Source organism: Porites lutea, chromosome 8, assembly GCF_958299795.1.
Source record: "Porites lutea chromosome 8, jaPorLute2.1, whole genome shotgun sequence".
Lineage (NCBI taxonomy): Eukaryota > Metazoa > Cnidaria > Anthozoa > Scleractinia > Poritidae > Porites > Porites lutea.
Genome location: NC_133208.1, coordinates 4,282,370 through 4,303,680, shown reverse-complemented (window position 1 = coordinate 4,303,680; position 21,311 = coordinate 4,282,370). Strand labels below are relative to the sequence as shown.

The following is a 21,311-nucleotide window of genomic DNA, read 5'->3' as shown; positions in this document are numbered from 1 at the left end:
GTCCCTCCAGCAACAGGAAAAGCTTTTACCGATCCTCGGCGAAGAGGTAAGTAAGGACAATTCATCTGCTGTAAAAGTAAAAAAGGGTTTTCATTTCGTCTTAAGTAATCTGAAGGGCTTTAGCTAAAAACGCCGAAATAATAGACGGCCAGTCTTTTCTTTGACCCGGTTTATTTTCTCTTTCCTGTACCCCAACAGAATTTTACGAGGTTAGTAAACAATTTCCCAGAAAAAATGGATCTTTCTGCAAAGAAAATTAATCATAGGTTAATATTCTTTGAACAACTTTCATGTGAAGTTATAGTTAGTCGAGTTAGTCGAGCTCAGGATTGCTGTTGTTTGCTAGTTTTGCCTCTTCAAACAATCAACAAAATAAGTGCGATAGTTTAAAGAAAGTCTTTCTATACACATTTTTAGAACGATTTGCTTTGGCAATATTACATGGACATTTTCGTAGATGTGGTCACCGATCAAAATTCAAACAGTCAGCGACAGAATTGACACCAAATTGAGTGAAACATAAAAACATAAAGGACTGATCAAGACGTTGAAAATAAGTTGTAATAACAGAGTATGGTGTAGTGAAAGCGCCGATGGACAGACTTACAGGATACTGAGAGGATTGCAATTGTCTGTCTTTTTTTTTTTTTTTTTTTTTTTTTTCACACTTGTTAGCCTAACAGTTTTTCAGTATTTATTTTTGTTGTTAATTTGTAACTTTTGATATCAGACATATAATGCATGGGAAGCATATTTGTTTGACCAGCTGCGATTTTGTCATTCACAAATAACCTCTCCACTTCCTTAGCGAATTAGGAAGCTGAGTTGGTATATTTTAAACAGATTGTTTCGACTATCCACAGTGGCCGATCCAGGGGAGGGGCCCGAGGGGTCCGCCCCCCTTATTTTTTTTCGACACCGTCCCCCCCCCCCTCCCCCCTTATCTAAAGGTGTGGATCCGCCACTGATCCAGTCGTGTCATGCACAGCTCCCATAATACATTCTCATTGTTTTACTTTTAAAGGCATGATGGCCAAACAAACCATTCGTTTCTCTATTTTTCTTGTCTTGGGTGACATGCTCATCAACGACGGCATATTGGCTCTGAGACAGCATTGTAATGTCGGTACATCTGTCTATGGCTGGATGTTACAGGGACATACCTATAAAACCGTCAATGCTGAACTCCCTCATCTGTGCGTGTTTGTATGTCGCAAAGACCATCGATGTCAAAGTTTCAATTTTGTCATGTCCGACCAAAGGTGTGAGTTTAACAACCGCACTAGTAAAGCCAAGCCTGGAGATTTCATCTCAAGTCCTGACAGACTATACTTCACGCGAGGCATTAGTCGAGGTAACTTTAAATTAGTGTTTTCCTGTTGACATGGTCAACACAAAACAAGAATGGTCTCAGTAATTTGCCATTTTCTGCAGGCTTTATATTCTCTGTTTATGTATATAGTCCCATGGCCTGTTGCACCTTTAGAAGCTTAGAAAATATAAATAAAAATTGTAAATCACTTAGTGTTTTTCGTCTTTTTATATTACCCGATAACCTGCTTTGTAACTAAGCTACCTGATAATCTCGATTAAAAAATGGAAAATTATCAACCCGGCTACACGAGATCGCAGCATCGCAAAAGGGCAGGGCGGTTTTTAAACTGATTCAAACAGGGGGGATGGGATTTGAGACCCCTCAATTTAAAGTTGAATAATTCTAAAACTGTCCAAGTTATGACCCTCAAACTTGGCGAATATTCCTTTAAATCCAGCTCGAGACATTTTGAACTCGTCGTGACTTGTACGTTTTTACGTTGACGTTGACGTTACCATGGCAACCGAGTTTTGACAGTTATGTTTTTCATTTTTTTCTATTACAAAAGGTTTTTGATTTATTCTTTTTTGTACTTAATTATTGAATCGCATTATGTATTTTATCAAGATTTTTTATAACTGCAACAGTTAATGTAATCCAGGTCTTTTAGTGACTAATTTGAGAAAAAGAAAACATGAATTTAAAATGTTCATTTCTTTCGGAATTTAAATAACTTGTAATTTTTTTGCTTTCTAAGCATTCTTCCACACAGAGATCAAATTTTAAATCACGATTTCCTCGATTTAAACGGGTTTTGAGTAAAATGGAATACATTCAATAATTAATTCAAAACAGTGGATCCAAGATGGCGGATGGTTCCAGTTCCTTCTTTGATGATAAGTGACGTCATCGTCACATCACTGCTATCGTTAAAGATAATTATTGACAGAGAATACAGAGATTTACTGATAATGAAACACTTTTTGGTTTAGTCCCCCTTGGCTCAATTCCTGAACTACCCGCTGAGACTTGCAAAGAAATCAAGGCTAGTGAAGGAGAAAAAATTGTCAGTGGGAAATATTGGTTTGATTCCATTGAACCTGGAAATGTTCTACTGGCCTACTGCAACATGACCACTCAAGGTGACTTTAACTAGTAAATAAATGAATTAACATTTATGAATGAATGAATGAATGAATGAATGAATGAATGAATGAATAAATGAATGAGTGAGTGAATGAATGAATGAATGAATGAATGAATGAATGAATGAATGAATGAATGAATGAATGAATGAATGAAAGAATGAATGAATGAATGAATGAGTGAGTGAGTGAGTGAATGAATGAATGAATGAATGAATGAGTGAGTGAATGAATGAATGAATGAATGAATGAGTGAGTGAATGAATGAATGAATGAATGAATGAATGAGTGAGTGAATGATTGAAAGAATGAATGAGTGAATGAATGAATGAATGAGTGAGTGAATGAATGAATGAATGAATGAATGAGTGAATGAATGAATGAATGAATGAGTGAATGAATGAATGAATGAATGAGTGAGTGAATGAATGAATGAATGAATGAATGAATGAGTGAATGAATGAATGAATGAATGAATGAATGAGTGAATGAATGAATGAATGAATGAATGAGTGAATGAATGAATGAATGAATGAATGAATGAATGAATGAGTGAGTGAGTGAATGAATAAATGAATGAATGAATGAATGAATGAATGAATGGATGGATGGATGGATGGATGAATGAATGAATGAATGAATGAATGAATGAATGAATGGATGAATGAATGAATGAATGGATGGATGGATGGATGGATGAATGAATGAATGAATGAATGAATGAATGAATGGATGAATGAATGGATGGATGGATGAATGAATGAATGAAAGGATGGATGGATGGATGGGTGGATGAATGAAAGAGTTATCTGTTCATCTATTTAGTTTATATTTCTCTATAAAAAAAAGTTTTTATTTTTCTAGATATAGACGAGTGTAACGCCTCAAAGCAGTTGTGTGATCCCAATGCTAAGTGTATCAATACCCACAGTTCGTACTATTGCTCCTGTTTGAGTGGCTTTGCCGGTGATGGTAAGATTTGCGAAGGTAAGCAAAATTATTCGCCCTAAAGACAACAACAATAACAATAGCAGCAATAACAACAACAACAACAACTTTATTTATTTCAAACTCTTTGTTACAAAAATAAATTCATACACGGGATAACTCTCCTCGAAACACATCTTTTAAGAGATAAGCAGCAAAGTCAGGGGCTTTCTATGTACTTTTCAAAACGATTACTTCGACCTTGTGATTATAACGATATATCTATACTAATAGAATTAAATTACCTTTCTCTCTTTTTAATAGTTTAGTTTCGAGTTCGCTATGACCGCTGAATTAAAGAACTGAAGACGCATTTTTTACATCCTTAGCCTCCATCTGAAGTAATATATTCACAAATTCCAACGAGAAAAAGACCTGTTTATTACTCTGTCTATTGTGTATATTCAAATTTCAAACACTTACTTGCCGGAATTTCTGAAAATTTTACTTTACGTCGAGGCTTACCCTGTATGAACGTGTCGTTAATGTTTGTTTTCAGCGGTAATTTTTAATTCGAAACTAGACTATTGTGGATTTGCGCAAATTTGCTCCTTGCAAATATGTTGCAAATATATATACTGATGAGTAAATAGATGGCAAACATAGTAAATGCAACGTTTGCCTAGTCACTCACTTCCACCGTTTTTTGGTCTGCACATGTGACATTTTATAGAGTGTTTCCACTCACGCGACCCGCATCTATGCAAATTTATGGGAATAAAAAAAAGTGTTTGCATAAGAAAAGAGATCAACTCCCACAGGATTGGTTTGGAACACCAAGATGGCCGCCGTTTTATTCTTTTTGGAACACCAATATGGCCGCCGTGACGTCATGTGAAAACGCTCTATACCATGTTTGCCATCTATTTACTTCTCAGTATTTACATATTTGCGACATATTTGCAAGGAACAAATCCATTTTTTTCGTGCAGTATGTCTATCCCAGATTCGTCTAAAGACAAATTAATAATATATAAACGCTACGAATAAATTAAATATGCCCATGCCAGATGAAAGGCTCCTAGTTTTAAACGGTTCAAGTGAGTTATCTTGCAGTAAATGTCAGTAATTAGTTTATGGCACTTGGCTGCATTAAGGTTCGATTTCCACCGTCTCCCCCACGGGTCTGATGTTTGGCCCTCCTTGAACTGAGAGGGGAGGGGCGGATGAGTGTGGGCTTATTTTCCCGAACAGTGGCTGGTAATCGAGCCTATTGCTGGTTTACACGTTACGTGACGGCGGCCATGTTGGTGGTCAAGAATAAAAGTATTTCTCTCCTCTGGGAACTAAACTCTATTTTCATGTAAATTCTTCGAGGAAATATTCTATTGTGTTGACCCGCAATATGGCCGCCTTGCCACGTGGTTGCCAAACACTAGATCTTGTTAAAAAATGGATAGAATATTCACGACATTTATTAACGTTAATACAAAATATGACTGTTTTATGTAGATATAGACGAGTGTACGGCCTCTGTGCGGTTGTGTAATCTCAATGCTAACTGCGTCAATACCGACGGTTCGTACTACTGCTCTTGTTTCAGCGGCTTTTATGGTGATGGTAAAAATTGCGAAGGTAGGCAGAATTTTTTCATGCACCATTAAGTGACAAATAATTAATCTCTTAGAAACATCTTCAATTTTAGCCATACGCGTCAAAATAAGCTTTCGATGTAGTTTCAACACACTCAGTTACTTTGTTTATTTGATTCTGTTATCATGATGATTCTTAAGGCAGCCGGTTCTCACCTTTGACAAGCGCCAAATTTGCAGTGCGAGCCGTGTCAGTGTTTCAATCACCATCGATAGAGTTACGCTGAGGTTTTAACACTGCGTCAGTTCGGTAGATCCTGTAATAAAGTTGGTGTGATGTTTAATGAGGAGACACTGAAAGAAGCAAAAGCATGTTGACATAACAAAAGTAATATTTCTTGCGCTTTATTTACATTAATATCCATGCCAAGCTAAGACGTATTATTGTTTCTTTTCTTTTATTTTCCTGTTTTTTTTTTCTTTTAGCAGAAGCGCTCAATTTACATTGCACTGGGTTGCTCTTATAAGTTTCGTCTTTACACTGAAGTACTTCCGGATCCAGTGAAAGCTGAAAAAATTCTCTAGTTTATTAATGACTGTTTCCTTCATCAAACATTTCTGGCGTTTGTTTTTGTTTACTTGGCTGAAAGAAAAGACTCTCTAAATTTTCCGTTAAGAAACTTCTCAGGTAAAGAGGGCAAAAAAACTATCAGGAAATCGTTGTTTTTATAAAAGGATACATAGGATATCTAAGATTTTTGAGAAAATGATAGGCAAGCCCTGATAAAATGCTAAACGTGATCAAATCAAAATGAGAGATTGTATGGACAGGCGGGTTACCCCACCTAAGCAGGATACCTTGCCTACCTGAGGGTCCCCACCACCATGTAAACAGGCCCTAAGTTGCCTTGAGATGACCAAACGAAAAACAACGCCTTATATAGCGCGGCTTAGAATGCAAAACAGAAGAGTGTTAAAAGCACTCAGAAGCACTCAGAAGTAAAATAAAGCTGTAATTTGGAGCCTTTGTTAACCAGTTCCTGTAACACTGAAACAATATAAAGTTGACTTTTAACTGTCAATATCACGCAGACATAGATGAGTGTGCAAGTGGAAGCCATAATTGTGACAGTGATGTGAGGGCAACCTGTACAAATTCTATTGGATCATATTTGTGTTCATGCAAAGAAGGTTATGAAGGTGATGGAAGGATTTGCAGTCTTCCAACAGGTAAAAGGGTGACGTTGTTGATGAATGCATAAAAAAAACTAAGGATTCGGCGAATCGACCATTATTTTCCACCTGTGTTCTACGTTAAAATATCACAGAAATGCCGTCAGTTTAAGTTTTCATAGTGGAAAGCAGCGAATAGTATCAATGGGGAAGTGGGGGTGTAGTCCCTAATCATTATATAAGGCCATTAGTAATGGCCTTATATACGGTAAGGTTCCTCACACGGCAGATAATATGAAAGAGCAAATAGCCCGGTGGTTGAAGTATATGAAAAAGGAGGGGAATCCGTCATGTCGGTCTGCAAAGGAAGAAAAATTAGGGCTAATAGAATGCATCTTGGGCTACAAAAAAGGACAAATAAAACTAATCAAGGTTCTGATTATGATTTATTCATATGAAAGACGCAGTACATTTACAATACTTAATTAAGAGGGAAACGAAATTCTGGCTTACCTGGAATATTATTGAAGGGGTACTGTTCCCTTCGTCCCCGCTTTCCTTAATAATTAACTCAAATATCCCCCAAAAAGTGATCGCGAGCAACTGGGATAAGGCAGCCACTTTTCAGTAGACGGTACTGATAAAGCGGTTCACCTTTTCTCTCAAAAATGGTAAATGTTACATGAGGGAGTAAGAGTACTCTCTCCCTGAGTATCTCTGCAGAGTTTCTCCCTCTGACCTACACGTAAAAGGTATTCGACTATCATCTACCTTAACAAAGTCCTTGTATTTGTGTTTCGGTTGAACAATGCATAAAAATTCAGTGAGGTAAGGATCTATTTTTAGTAATATTATATTATTTGAGTTCTGCGACGTAATTTACCCAATGCAAATGGAAATTGCAATCTTGATATTTTTTTAAAGTCGTTCTCCGTGAAAAAATCGGATCTGGCTAACAGAGAATAGAGAAAAGGAAAAACTCGACTCAACTAAACACTAAACTAAACAGAAAAGTTGACTAAACTGTCACGAATATTTTTCTCTACATGAAACATTTTTTTAAAGGTTTCTTTCATTATTTTACCTAGAATGTAAAAACTACAAGTCATTGTCCGGAAATGGGAGGAAAGTTACCTACACTTCAGGCCCCGCTGTTTGTGATAGTCAACTATCTGGGTGGTACCGTTTTCATGGAGGGGCGGGCACGAAAATGCCAACGTCTTGTGTTCCAAAAAATAGATGCAAAACAAATCACCCTGGTTGGTTAAACGGAAATCACCCCACTGTGGCAGACGGACAAGTCACCAGGCAGGTCTGCTTTCGCAAAGACTCAAAATGCTGTAAATGGTCCACCAATATTAAAGTTCGAAATTGTGGTGATTACTTCGTTTATTTGGTCAATGGAACACCTAATTCTAAATGCAATCTCCGATACTGCAGCACTGGCTAGAGTCTCTGAAGAAAACATTTATTCTGCAGTGATTCTGTATCGATATTACCGCTTTGATAAGATTCTCAGAAGAAGTATCGATACTCCAACATTGACTAGATTCTCAAAGGAAGACAGTATCGATACTCTAACATTGACTAGATTGTCAGCAGAGGACAGTATCGATACTCCAACTCTGACCAGTTTCTCAGCAGAAGACAGTATCGATACTCCAACACTGACTATAGATTCTCAGCAGAAGACAGTATCGATACTCCAACACTGACTAGATTCTCAGCAGAAGACAGTATCGATAAACTCCAACACTGACTATAGATTCTCAGCAGAAGACAGTATCGATAAACTCCAACACTGACTATAGATTCTCAGCAGAAGACAGTATCGATACTCCAACACTGACTAGATTCTCAGCAGAAGACAGTATGGATACTCCAACACTGACTAGATTCTCAGCAGAAGACAGTATCGATACTCCAACACTGACTATAGATTCTCAGAAGAAGACAGTATCGATACTCCAACACTGACTATAGATTCTCAGCAGAAGACAGTATCGATACTCCAACACTGACTAGATTCTCAGCAGAAGACAGTATCGATACTCCAACACTGACTAGATTCTCAGAAGAAGACAGTATCGATACTCCAACACTGACTATAGATTCTCAGAAGAAGACAGTATCGATACTCCAACACTGACTATAGATTCTCAGCAGAAGACAGTATCGATACTCCAACACTGACTAGATTCTCAGCAGAAGACAGTATCGATACTCCAACACTGACTAGATTCTCAGAAGAAGACAGTATCGATACTCCAACACTGACTAGATTATCAGAAGAAGACAGTATCGATACTCCAACACTGACTAGATTCTCAGAAGAAGACAGTATCGATACTCCAACATTGACTACATTCTCAGAAGAAGAACTGGTGAATATGTGGCAGAAATTCTTGAAGGGATGGTACACTACTTTTTGCCCACCAAGCATGGACAGCAAAAAAGGGAACCCTGAGTAAATCCATTGCGCAACAATCATGATCTTGGTCTTCGTCTTGGTAAAAAGTTGTCGGTACTTTGCTGGTTTGACGATTCAAAAATATCTATTCACCGCCATCAATGCCATTGTGTGAACCGAGGTTAATGCCAAAGTTGATGATAAAAAGCCTTGAAATCGGCACGTTGCATCGCCAAAAGGCCATTTTGAAACTATTTCCGAATAGAACGATAAAATGTTTGAAAAAATTCCCGTACTGAAGTCTGATACAGCAAGTGATGCCACAAACATGTTTGGAACCGTTCGCGTTTGACGGTTTAAAACAAGGACGAACAGAGTCATAAAATGTCCAAAAAGCAACGCTGATACAACTAGGGCAAAAAGGCATCTTTCTAGGATGATTGTGTCGCTGCTTTTTGACTTCACCTCCTTGAGCATATCCGCGAGTTGGGCGTCTGTAGAAACTATTTTTCAGGCGTCATGTGCGACTTGTCTGTGTTTCCCAGTTCAATTTTCGCTGTGAGTTATTTAGAAACATGGTATTTATTGATAGGGTAACCCTCGATGTTGAGGAAACCACTGTTGTTTTAAGCTATAGTTTCTAAGTGTGGGTATAATTGTCCTCTGTCATTTCAATGTCATCTATTACGCCATTTGGTGATTTTACGCATCTCAGAAACAGCAAGAAACTACTTACTCAATATTAAGTGCTACATATAAGAAAAGAGGGAGAAAGAAAAAAAACTCATTGCTTTTTGAAGTAATGGCGGAAGTAATTTAAAGCCTACTCTTGAGATGCTCCTTCACAAGTTCTTGATTGACCACCACGGTGTATACTGATTTCAGCTAAGTCAAAAGCAACACCTTTTTAAAGCACAATTAGGGAAAATCACTTAGAAGTCTCGTTAACGGGTTACTGGATTTATTTATGGTGCCAGTAAAATACACGTCTTACTTAAAAAAATGATTAATTGTTATGGGCGTTGAAGAACGTTTATTGCTACGGAATATTTGTGGAAAAAAAGAGACTATTATAATTATAATTTTTAATTTTTTCTCAATAAAGTAAATCGTTCATCGTAAAATCTCGCTCCGTCCGTGTTCCCCCACCCATTAGATTTTAATTAAATCCAGTCAAAAATTCAGTTTTTCATTCGGAGAAAAAAGAAAATTGAATTCAATTTTCAACATCAAATATTAAAAAATTATCAGTCATGATTTTTAGAAAAGGAAAATTGAGGTCAATTTTTAATTTTGACATTTAAACTCCGTGAAGAAACTCAAAACAATATTCTTCAGCTTTTTTTAAAAAAAGTTGAAAATTCTGGATAATAAGAAAATTATTTACAATGAAACGAAACAGCAAAACAATACCAGTGGAAATGAAGTCCCATGTGAAAATGTGCTTGTTTTGTTTTGTTTTGATTTTGATATCCATGGAAACAGTTATAGTCATAGTACTCACAGACTTCTTGCTTGTTTTCTGCGTTTCAAATATTTTTAGCTACGTTGACAACCAGCAGGATCTTCGTCCACGATTTTAGCAGCTTACTTACTTTATCAACCAGAACAACTCTACATTAACAACCTAAAAAATAATGATTTTTCCACCCTGCGGAGAGGCCAAATGACAAGACATTAAATTAAATATTTTCGGAATACGACGTCTTAAAATATGTAGGAATTGAAGGGAACACACAAAGCTCGAGCACTGGTAAGAAATTGACTGAGCATTATTGAATAGGAATTTTCCAAGCATACGCACTCTCTACTAGGAGACGGTTAATTGAAGCGGAACTAATGTTAATCCTGGCAATAAAGGTTCTGAAAGAGCTAGGACACTTTAGAATTTTCATAAACAGCTTCAGACTGACAGACTGACCTCTTAGGTATAGGAAAAAGATGAAAAGGTTGAAGAACTAAGAGCCTTGGAAAACGATTTGTAGAAATATAATTAAACTACAAAAAAAGAAACGCAATTTCAAAATGCAGTATTTTTAGAACAAGAGTTCCAATACGACAGACTGTCGTGCTGTTGTCAGCAGGAGAGTGAATCCACACAACAGAATTAGTGCCGGTTTCATCAAATGAGTGGATGAATTTAGTTAACGGCCGTTAGAAGATTGAAAAGTTTTCGTTTCAATTGAGCGCTGAAAATCTGGTGTGTTTAATGTTAAATTTGTTACGTTTTAATTTTCCATGGGAAAATTCTTGGTCCAAATGCCCTACACTAAGTCAATAGTCACTGCAGCTGCAGTTTTCTTTATAATCTGCGAAGTGCTTTACGGAGTATTCAGTCAATGTACAGCGGGCCAATACTCCATTAAAAATATGATGCTAAGACAACACATCTTTAAGACTTTCAAGACTTCGAGCCCGTCACAATGTTTAAGGACTTGCGAGGAAGATGTCAGATGTCAGAGCTTCAATTATGTCATTACTACAGACGTTTGTGAGCTCAACAACCGCACCAAAGAAGCGCGACCTGAACATTTCACAGCCAGCAACAGCCGATACTACTTTGGTTTAATCGGGAATAGAGGTAAAGAGTTTCACAGACTGTTTTGAGGCTTAACTTTGTAATTAGCTACTTGACATTCCCACGGGTTTCAACTTTTGACATGGATAGGGGTTAGGGCGGAAAATCCGGCGACCCCGCTGTAAAGGTTTCCTTTAAATTAGTAAAATTGCCAAGTTTGAGAGATATTAATTGAAAACTTTCGAAAATATAGCTCTGCACAGAAGCGAAATTTTACAGACGTCTGTATAGTTAGGGTACAAACTTGCCCCCCACCACTAGACAAACTTCTGCAAAATAGAAGACGAATGACTCTCAAACTTGGCAAGTTTACTATTAAAAAGCGCTCTTACCAGTGGTGTCCACGGATTTTGCCTAACTGGTTCATATCATGAAAAAAACTTGGGGAGGTCTATTGAAATATTGCGTGGGTTGAAGTAAACCCAAACTTGAGGATAACAGTATTGAAGTTCGAATGAAGCTTTTTGTTTTCTGCTAAAATTTAAACTTTAAAATCCAAGGTTGCGCCGATCAACAACATCATTGAGGAAAAACATCTGAGGCTAACCATTAGTATACTTCCCTAATATTTGAGTTTTGAGTTCACCAATGTCTAAGTACACTTTTTAAGAAATGCAAAAAAAAACAACAACAACAACAACAACAACAAAAACCTGCTACGTTAGCTCTCTAGACTGAGACTATATCATCTTTGTACGTAATTAGTGATACAAGGAGTTCTTTGTTTTGAATTTATCTATCAGTCTTCAATAATACTCGAACCATTCTTAGCCTGTTCGATCCGTGCCATTCTGGGCTTAAGGGTTCTGTAAGGCTTATGTTTATTCGTGAAACATTACACTAGAGTCTAACACTTTATGCCGACCCTAATAATATACTCGAAATTAAAGACAGTTATAATACTGGCATGATATCAAAACTCGTTTTTGCATTGCGAAACTCAAAACTGCAAGCTAACTTTTCAAGCCAAGGCACGTTCAGAATGCGCAAACTCAAGATTAAATTGTGGATTTGATGCAACTCTTGCAGGTTTAATTTACAAGTGTAGCTATTGTTTTAGAGTCTAGAAACAATAGCTTGACTAGTAAATTACACTTGTTAAAGAACTGTAAAATTTACCAGTGCTTTTCTCATCATGTCAGCCCTCCACGACAGTAACATGTTCTTCTTAATTTCATACTGTAATCAAAAATTGTGTAGGTGAAGGATGGAAAAGTGCTATGATTTTATTCCTGCTTATAGTCAAGGTGCGCATTAACCCCCAGCAGTGTATAGGAACATCAGTTACTCAGATATGGTAATAGGTAACGCCAAAAAAAATAATCCTATATCTTCCAAGCATTGATATTTATAAATCGGACCATAACAACAACGTGCGCAGTTACCTGTCTGCGCATACCTTATGGTATCATATGTGCTAAATTTGCCTGGCCGTTTGCTGTTTTCTAGTTTCTCTCGGCTCCATCCCTGAGTTGCCAGCAAAATCATGCACAGAAGTTAAGGCGAGTGAAGGCGAGCATGCTGTCAGTGGTAATTACTGGCTTGATTCAATAATCCCAACCAAAGTTATACTTGTTTACTGTAATATGAGCACAGAAGGTAGGCCGCCTTATTTAAAACTTGAATTGTGAAACTTTATTTTGGTTATCGAATCAGTTATCGCAAATTCTTGTGTCATGGTTTTATTTCATGCACAAAAAAGCTTTAGGTATGATTATGAAGCTCATAACGATCTTAACTTATTATTCGAGAAAAGTTACTTCACTTCCTATGAATCATTTGCCTCGTGTAGACCCGTATTATTTTCAGTGTTTCCTTTTTTCACTAACTTTCCTTCAATTGACCTTTTCAGCTTGTGTATTTATGGGGAAGTGTGACGTCACGTTACTGTGGTAGCAAAATTTCTGGATCGTCTATTTTAGCTTTCTTTCTTGATAGAGACGACCATTTGTATTGTCGAACGATAGAAGAAAAGTAATTTGGCAACCGTTTTGTTCTTAAGTGCTACCATGGCAACCATGGCAACATGACATAACGACTTCTTTTTTCTATTCAGACCAGTTCTTCAGGGAATTTGCCTTTTAAATGTATTTTCCTCAATTAAAAGTATATATGTATATGCAGGTGGAGTTGTCTGTTTGTTCCAGATGAAGACGAGTGTACAGCCTCTGAACAGTTATGTGATTTCAATGCCAACTGCATCAATACCCATGGCTCGTACTACTGCTCCTGTTTCAGTGGCTTTTCTGGTGATGGTAACACTTGCATTGGTAAGGAAAACGAACGCTGCTTGAAAGAAATACATTTCATTTTTTAGCAACAATTGCTGGTTTGCACGTGACGTCACCGCTGCCAAATTGGCGGTCAAGAATTCAAACGTTTCTCTCCCCTGGGAACTATATTCCATTTTCATGTAAATTCATGGAGAAAAGTACATTGTATCGACCATCAACGTGGCTGCGAACCATGAATTTGCAAATTATTTATTTTATTTTATTTTATCGTTTCGAAACAATTAATTCATGAGTTTTTTAATTTAAATGATGCACCTTAAGTGTCTCACGACTGAACGATCTTTTCTTGTTTCTTTAGACTTTTTCGAAGGTTTGACAAGGGCATTTCATACCCAGATTTTTATAGGCCCCGGTGCAGAGCTGATTTTAGTACACGCATGACGCAATGGGAGGTGCACTAAATTTTTTATTTGCAACCACGTGACAAAGAATTTTCTCTCGAGGAATTTGCAGAAGGGTGATTATTTCCCAGAGGAGAGAAATGTTTGTGTTGTCGACCACTTACATGGCAGCCTTGACGTCACGTGCAGACTAGTAATAAAAGAATTATATGGTAAAAAATTCTCCCTTGCACCTGTTTACCCGTAGATTTGTGTTTATTTTGGGTCTAACTACGCCACTGAATAAGTAGATACAAATAGCTTATTGCCGTTCAATTTAATAATATCACGCAGACATAGATGAGTGTTCAAGTGGAAGTCATGATTGCGACAGTGATGAGAGAGCAACCTGTACAAATACTATTGGTTCATATTTGTGTTCTTGCATAGACGGTTATGAAGGAGATGGAAGGACTTGCAGTCTTCCCTACACAGGTAAACAGGGCCAAGAAATGCAGAATTAAAGGGGCTCTGTCACGTTATTTGCCAACTTTTTGACAAAGCTAAAACGTGTCTTCGCATCAATTGAATTCCAAAAATAATGGTCCTGGTTTGTTATTTTAGACCATATTTAGGCACTAAAACTGTTCCCAGTCGTCTGTTTTTACGGATTGCAAGGATGGACCTGGATTAAACATTGAATGCTATGCTTGTACAAATCACCATAAAATTATTATAGTCAGTTTTCTCTGATGAATTTTTTTTGACATCTTCTTCACTAAGGACCTGTTTACATGAAGTTGGGGGACCCCAGGTAGGTGAGGTAACATATGGCGCGTGACCTAACATGTAAACGTGATCATATTAAAATGAGCGATAATATGGACAGGCAGGTTACCCCACCTAAGCGGGTTACCTCACCTACCTGGGGTCCCCCACCTCCAAGTAAACAGGCCCTAAATGGGGACTTTAAGATCCAACGACGCGACGGCAACGAGAACGGCGCTTAAAAAGTCAATTTGCGTTCTTTTAGTCTTTACAGGGATTATTCCTACCCACTTACTTTGTCAAATGTAGGCGAACCCTCCTGAAGCTGAATTTCAAGTGACCATATTCAAGCTCAGAGAGAGAAATATAATTTCGTCGTTGCTTGTTTACGTCCTCCTAAAAAGGCAAAATTAGGCATTTTCACGTCGAAGTCGTGCAAAAACAGGAAAGAAATGTACAAAAAAGCGTGATGCACGTGCAAATTTGTTGTTTTGCTTATTAAACCTTTTGTTGTTTTGACGTTCTTGTTGCCGTCCGCGTTGTTGGATCGTTAGTTCCTGATAACTCCACAGAAGCATCAGGAGCATTTTGTGTCTGTAAGGTTTAAGGTACTAAGTGATGAACTTTAGCACAGAATTGACCTAAAACAGCAATAGAGCGGTTTTCATTTGAGTGTCGAAAAGTAATTGGTTTTGCACTTTCTACACGATGCGATTGGCTTAAAAGATTCGCGCCACCTTTTCATCCAATCAGAAGTAAAACCAAAGCCAATTGTGACGCGCTCGCATGCATTTTCCCGCGCTTTGCGTCAGCCGCATGTAATTACTTCGAGTTTTGATTGGTTCAATGTATTGTCTGTGTCCTATGTGATTGGCCAGAGTAATTACTTTGGTTTTGGTTTTACGACACTCAAACGAAAACCACTCTAATAAACAAGCTGCCTATGAGAATCATTTGCGCAAATACAGATACCTTAATCTTATCTTACTTGGTCCCCACTGCCTTAATTTAAAATTCCCTCTATATTATATATAATTAGCCGCCAATAGAGATGTTATTGACAATTCGGATAAAGAAAACTAGTTTAGAAACTAAACATTTTTTCCATGCTATGGTAGAAAAAGTGAAATCTAAACATTTTGCTGATTATTAGTGCGAACACTTGGTTAAGAAAAACGGCAGTGTTTAACTTACTCAGTATATGGCTTAACCTTCTCATTAGTCCTGAGGTCCGACCTGTTTCCTGACCTGACAGAACGAGATGGCGAACAGGAAGATCGGCATGTGAAATTTCATTGAAAGTCCTTGCGGTTGATTTAGAATTCATTTGATAGTATTTATTATTTTCGATATTTCTACCACGTTACTGAAATTATGGCTCTTTGATTATAACCTAGAATGTCAAACCTACCAGACATTAACCTCATCCAAGAGGAAATCGACATGGGCCACTACCTCTGTGGAATGTGACAGTTCAAAATCCGGTTGGTACCGTTTTACTGAAGGAGCGGGGAGGAAAATGCCAACAGCGTGTGTTCCCATAAATAGATGCAACACGCGTGCCACTGGTTGGTTAAACGGAAATCACCCCACTGTGGCAGACGGACAAGTCACCAGGCAGGTCTGCTTTCACTGGAGCTCAAACTGCTGTTATTGGTCCACCAACATTCAAGTGCGGAACTGTGGGGAGTACTTCGTTTACTTGCTGAGTGGAACACCAGGATGCTCTCTGCGATACTGTGGCACTGACTAGATTCCCAGAAGAAGACATTTTCGATACTGCGGCACTGACTATATCTTCTGAACTCAAACAACAGTATCGATACTGCGGCACTGAATAGATCCCCAAGAGAAGTCAGTATCGATACTGCTACACTGATTAGTATAGATTCCCAAGAGAAGTCAGTAGATTACGGCTAGTTACAATGAACAAGTTGCAGGAGGATCTGAGAGCTGCCCTTTTAAAAATGAACCCATGGAATGAATCTTTCACCGTGCAAAATTTTTATTATTAGTCAGAACGAGGAAATGAACCATTCTTTCATAAGTTCTCGTTACTAAACAAACAGCCTTCTCTTGGGAATCTTCTGAATCTTTGCTACTAGCAACGAGAAGTTCTCTTTAAATTTGTACTGAACAAAGCTTTCTTTGCTCTTATGGGCTTCTCTCTACAATAGGTTCATAAATGCCAAATGGTTGATCAACAATGTTAAAATCACCATACCCGTATATCACCCTATATGCATTGGCCAAGTATTTACGCCCATATGTCAACATTGACACACACAGTTTGGGTGCAAGAAATTGCTCAAAGTACGCCTGTTATTGGGGACATCCACGGGCCTAACCTACGAGGAAGCTCTCTGGTCGCCTAAAGGGTAATTCCTCGTAAGCTAGGTGTTGACATATGGGCGTAAACGACGGTAAAGACGTACGCGTGGAGATCAAGATCAAGAAAGTGATGTTGAGTTGTGGCCGCCAAGTTGTCGTTATAAGACGGTCTTAATGGTGCTAACTGCTAAGTTTACAAACCCGTAAACACCTGAATTATTTCAGGAATACGGATATAGAATGGTACCTCAAAAACCGCGGGTCTCGAAAAATTTTAGCCCGATCTCGAAAGGTTAGATCAGGACACGCAAGCTAGTCACAGAACCACAAACTATGTCTTTGCCTGCGGTTTAGTTTTCTTGGGCCTCATTACCGCTTTTTCATGACTGAAACATCATACAACAACATTGCAGGAACATATCTGCTGACGATTTTAGATGATAGTAACTGTTTGCAGTTAAAGAGCCAAAAGGTTTTGACGTTAGGCGTAAAGCATGACAATTTATTAATTAATCGTTAGAAGCATCGTTAAAATCTTTAAAAAGTAACGCATATAAAATTACCATGAGCCATATAGAACTGAGCAAAATTCTATTCTGGCTTTCGCTACGCTCAGCCGAATAGAGAATATTTCCGTTATTAGTATAAAGAGACAAAACAACACAATGATAAATGGAGGGAGCCGCCAGCAATCAAGTTATTATAGTAGTAAGAGTTACAGCCAAAGCACAAAAATATAGGGGATATAATGCGGAAAATACGTACGGAGCACTAAGAACAGCTAGATTTAAGACACACCATAAGCGCTAACAAGATCATATGTTGAGCAAAAAAATAACTAAGTAAACGGAGTCAGATCATTTTAAAAAAGCGATGCAAACGTACAAGTACAAATAAAACGCAGGTATACCTATAGGAAAACGTAAAAAGCATCCACTAGTAAACTGGTCGGCGTCTAGTGGTGTGAAATTCACAAGGAGCGGCTTACAAAGGGTGTAATGATCCCAAACTGAATTTAACAATGTAATCAACAACTAAATTAATTTAACACACATAAGTTATTCACTGACTAGAAATGTCTTCACCCCATTGAAACTCTTAAATCCTTAAATAAATTATCGTTTTTTCACTGATGCTTATATCTTCTTTTGTCCAATGATGGTTGACAAAGCTAGATGGTAAATAAAACTGTAAAGAAAGGTCTCCAGCTAGCCTTTTGATTCATCATGGTCGGTGACATAACCGGTCCAATAAAATTAATGGAATATATACGCAGACTAGGAATTAAATTTTTGCAGTGCTACAACAATGGAATACGTAGTAATGGGTTCAAACAGAAAGATTCCACTGTAATACTGTAATCCCCCGGGTGTAATCAATTTACAATGCAAATTTCATTTCCAACTCCAAATTTCAATTTTGAACTGATAAAAACCTCAGAAGTTAAAATGGCATTTTTTTTTTAGAAATTCCAACCCCTTGAGAAAATATCCCCATGGCCATCGGGTCTTTCCCTTGCGTATGGCGATTAAAGACCTCTTTTTTTAAGTTCGAAAGATAGGTAAAATAAACAGCAAAATGGCACGGATCTGAGTTATGCTGAAAGCACGTTGTGCTAGCTGTCACACATGATTACCCCCGCTTCTTAAAGCACCATTCTTTCAACCAAATTGCTGGCAGAGAACAAACAACTTGAAAGGCGCAATGGAAGAAGGTGTAGTAATTATCAGCGAAAAACACCGGCGAATGCTCATTTCTTTGAGTATGGTCATATGCCTGTTAGCTGTCATCGTTTTGGTTATAGCTGCCGTTATGTTCTCATTGATAATCTCTCGAAAGGACCATGCTGCAAAAGTATCAAAACCTGAAGCCGCGGTGCAAGGTAAGCGCACGTTAGTAACTTTTTGATCCAAACTGCCTACAACCGGCGATTACTGCATGGCTCCACAACGCATTTCCCTCAGTCTGGTAGGTTAAGCTGAAAAGATGACAGTTTTTCTTAGTCAACAACTCTTTTAAGTAGCGGTTATACGTAGCAAAGTCCTGCATGAGCAAACACAAGCGAAAAAGTACAACATGGTCATATGTTAATTTGTCTTTACGTTCACTTGCTGCCTTTAGAAAAGGAGCTTTTTTCTTTTTCTTCTTTTTTTGGATTTCCCTTTCAGATATAAACGAGTGTACCACCAACGCCCATAACTGTGATGCCAATGCTTTCTGCAATAACACTGAGGGATCTTATAACTGCACGTGCAGCCCGGGTTACACTGGAAATGGAACATTATATGCACTGGTAATTATTAAGCAGTGAACCGACTGCAACATAAAAAAATATTTAAAACGTCAATTCCGTGCTAGCCTCGATAAAAATTGATCAAAGAATTAAGTTGTGATTGACTTTAAGTTGCGTTTTGCCTTCCCCATATTTTACAAGCGTTCATTTCAAGACAAATAAATAAATCACAAAAAAATTCTTGGTTTGCAGCCACGCGACAAGAAGGCCATGTTGGGGGTTAATACAACAGAATTTTTGTTCGAAGATTTCACATGAAATTAGAGTTTAGATCCAAGAGGAGAGAAATGCTTTTGCTATTGACCACCAACATGGCCGCCGTGACGTCACGTGCAAACTTATTCTATGAAGCGCCAGACCTCGAATAATAAGCACTCATGCATCCTGTAGGTAAGAAATGTTACTTTAATTGCGCAGCCGCTAACAGGAATATAAAGTTGAACGGTACCTCTCCACAACGGCCATTTTGGGGACAGAGGAAAGTTGGGGCCGTTACAGAGCGGTGGCCGTTGTAGAGAGGTTTAAAGGGGCTGTGTCACAGCAGCCCAGTTACTGTTGTTTAATTTCGCCAATTACTCGCCCTCAATCGCTATGGAACTTAAAGTAAGCAAAGAAATTACATGTAAATGACAAAATCAGAGATCCGAGACAAACAAATATGTCTCCTGGGCATTATTTTTTTTGCAAGCAGCAGGGATCAACTTAACTTTGAAAAACAGTGTTAGGCTGAACAGTTTTCAAAAACCCTAATTTCAATCCGTTTCAATCTTCTTCAGTTTTGCCCATCCGTGGCATCTGTTGTTTCTGTTACGTTATTTTAACCTTCTTTTAAAATTTTAAGCAGTTGTTTTTTTGTTTCTCTGAATTTAACGGGCATTTTGTAATTTCCTAATTTGGCTGAATTTCGTGACACAGCTCCTTTAAACAAGAGTCAATGTAGGACTTCCCGCCAAGAGGGTGGCAGCTGTAGAGAGGTGGCCGTTGTGGATACTCCGAGGTTAGTAGAGGTTGGACTGTAATATAGCCCCTCGAATATTACCTTACTCGCGAAAATTACAGCTCTTTTTCTCCTTCCAGATATTAATGAGTGTATGACGAACGACCATAACTGTGATTTCAATTCTTTCTGTAATAACACTGAGGGATCTTATAACTGTATATGCAGTCCTGGATACACTGGACTTGGAACACCATGTACCGGTAAATCGAGGAACAATACATAGTATCACCCAAGGTAAGGGAATCCAAGACAGTCTTGGATTCTGGATTCCACACTGTGGATTCAAAATTCCATATACTGGTTTCCGGATTCTCTGATTCAAATAGCCTCCGTAACAGGCAGGATTGTTATTTAGCGCGAACAAAGTACTCACTTCTCGAGGCAAAGACACGAGAATGGCGGATTCGCGGTCAAACCTCTCGCATGCATAAAAGCAATTCCGCTAGCTATAAGCAGGCTATGATTCTTATCGTTAGTAGAATTCCAGATTCCTTAAGCCGAATTCCGGCTTGCAAAGGCTAGGATTCCGGATTCTACTAGCAAAAAATTTCCGCATTTCGGAAACCGGATTCCCCTCATGGCGTCGAGAAAGAAGCACCTCATGCATAGAGTGTGCTTCTCTAGCGACATTCTCTGTCCATATTACCTCAGTACCTTACGCAGCTTTCTCATAAAAACCGGTCTGTAAAGACAAGACCTTTTTTCTCTCCTTTTAGATATTATCACCAACGTCCATAACTGTGATGCCGCTGCTTTCTGTAATAACACTGAGGGATCCTTTGATTGCACATGCAGCCCTGGATACGCTGGAAATGGAACATCATGCACCGGTAAATCATCATGTCCAATATGCCTTAAAACTATATATGAGGTCAGAGACAGAAGTACACTCCCATACATGAAGTCATTCTTTCTCCGTATTATCTTACTGATAGCCTGTTCCAGGCGTTTACATAGTGGGCAGCAAGTTACATCGTACGCGACGAGCGTAACAATGTAGCAGCGCTCCTACAGTTTAATCGGCCGTTTGTCGGTGGACTTTTGGTGGACAGATGGCCGACAGATTTTTTTATGGGGAGCTGTTCTTCAATTTTTCCGATTAAACAATATCCCATCATCATTCTAGATATTAATATCATCACAGTATCAGAACTATTTATAGATG

The 21,311-nt window shown here is 38.2% G+C and overlaps 2 protein-coding genes across 2 annotated transcripts; both read left to right on the top strand.

The window, feature by feature from the left end:
- The first annotated feature begins 1,045 nt into the window (after nt 1-1,045).
- On the top strand, nt 1,046-7,602 carry LOC140945111 (uromodulin-like). The gene is made up of 5 exons (XM_073394173.1): nt 1,046-1,354; nt 2,308-2,457; nt 4,900-5,022; nt 6,072-6,209; nt 7,241-7,602. Exons 1-5 carry the CDS (start codon nt 1,078-1,080, stop codon nt 7,600-7,602), a joined length of 1,050 nt encoding a protein of 349 aa, XP_073250274.1. The 5' UTR covers nt 1,046-1,077.
- A 3,219-nt stretch (nt 7,603-10,821) lies between these two features.
- On the top strand, nt 10,822-16,308 carry LOC140945110 (uromodulin-like). Its single transcript, XM_073394172.1, has 5 exons — nt 10,822-11,143; nt 12,590-12,739; nt 13,288-13,410; nt 14,109-14,249; nt 15,920-16,308. Exons 1-5 carry the CDS (start codon nt 10,822-10,824, stop codon nt 16,273-16,275), a joined length of 1,092 nt encoding a protein of 363 aa, XP_073250273.1. The 3' UTR covers nt 16,276-16,308.
- Nucleotides 16,309-21,311: the final 5,003 nt, after the last annotated feature.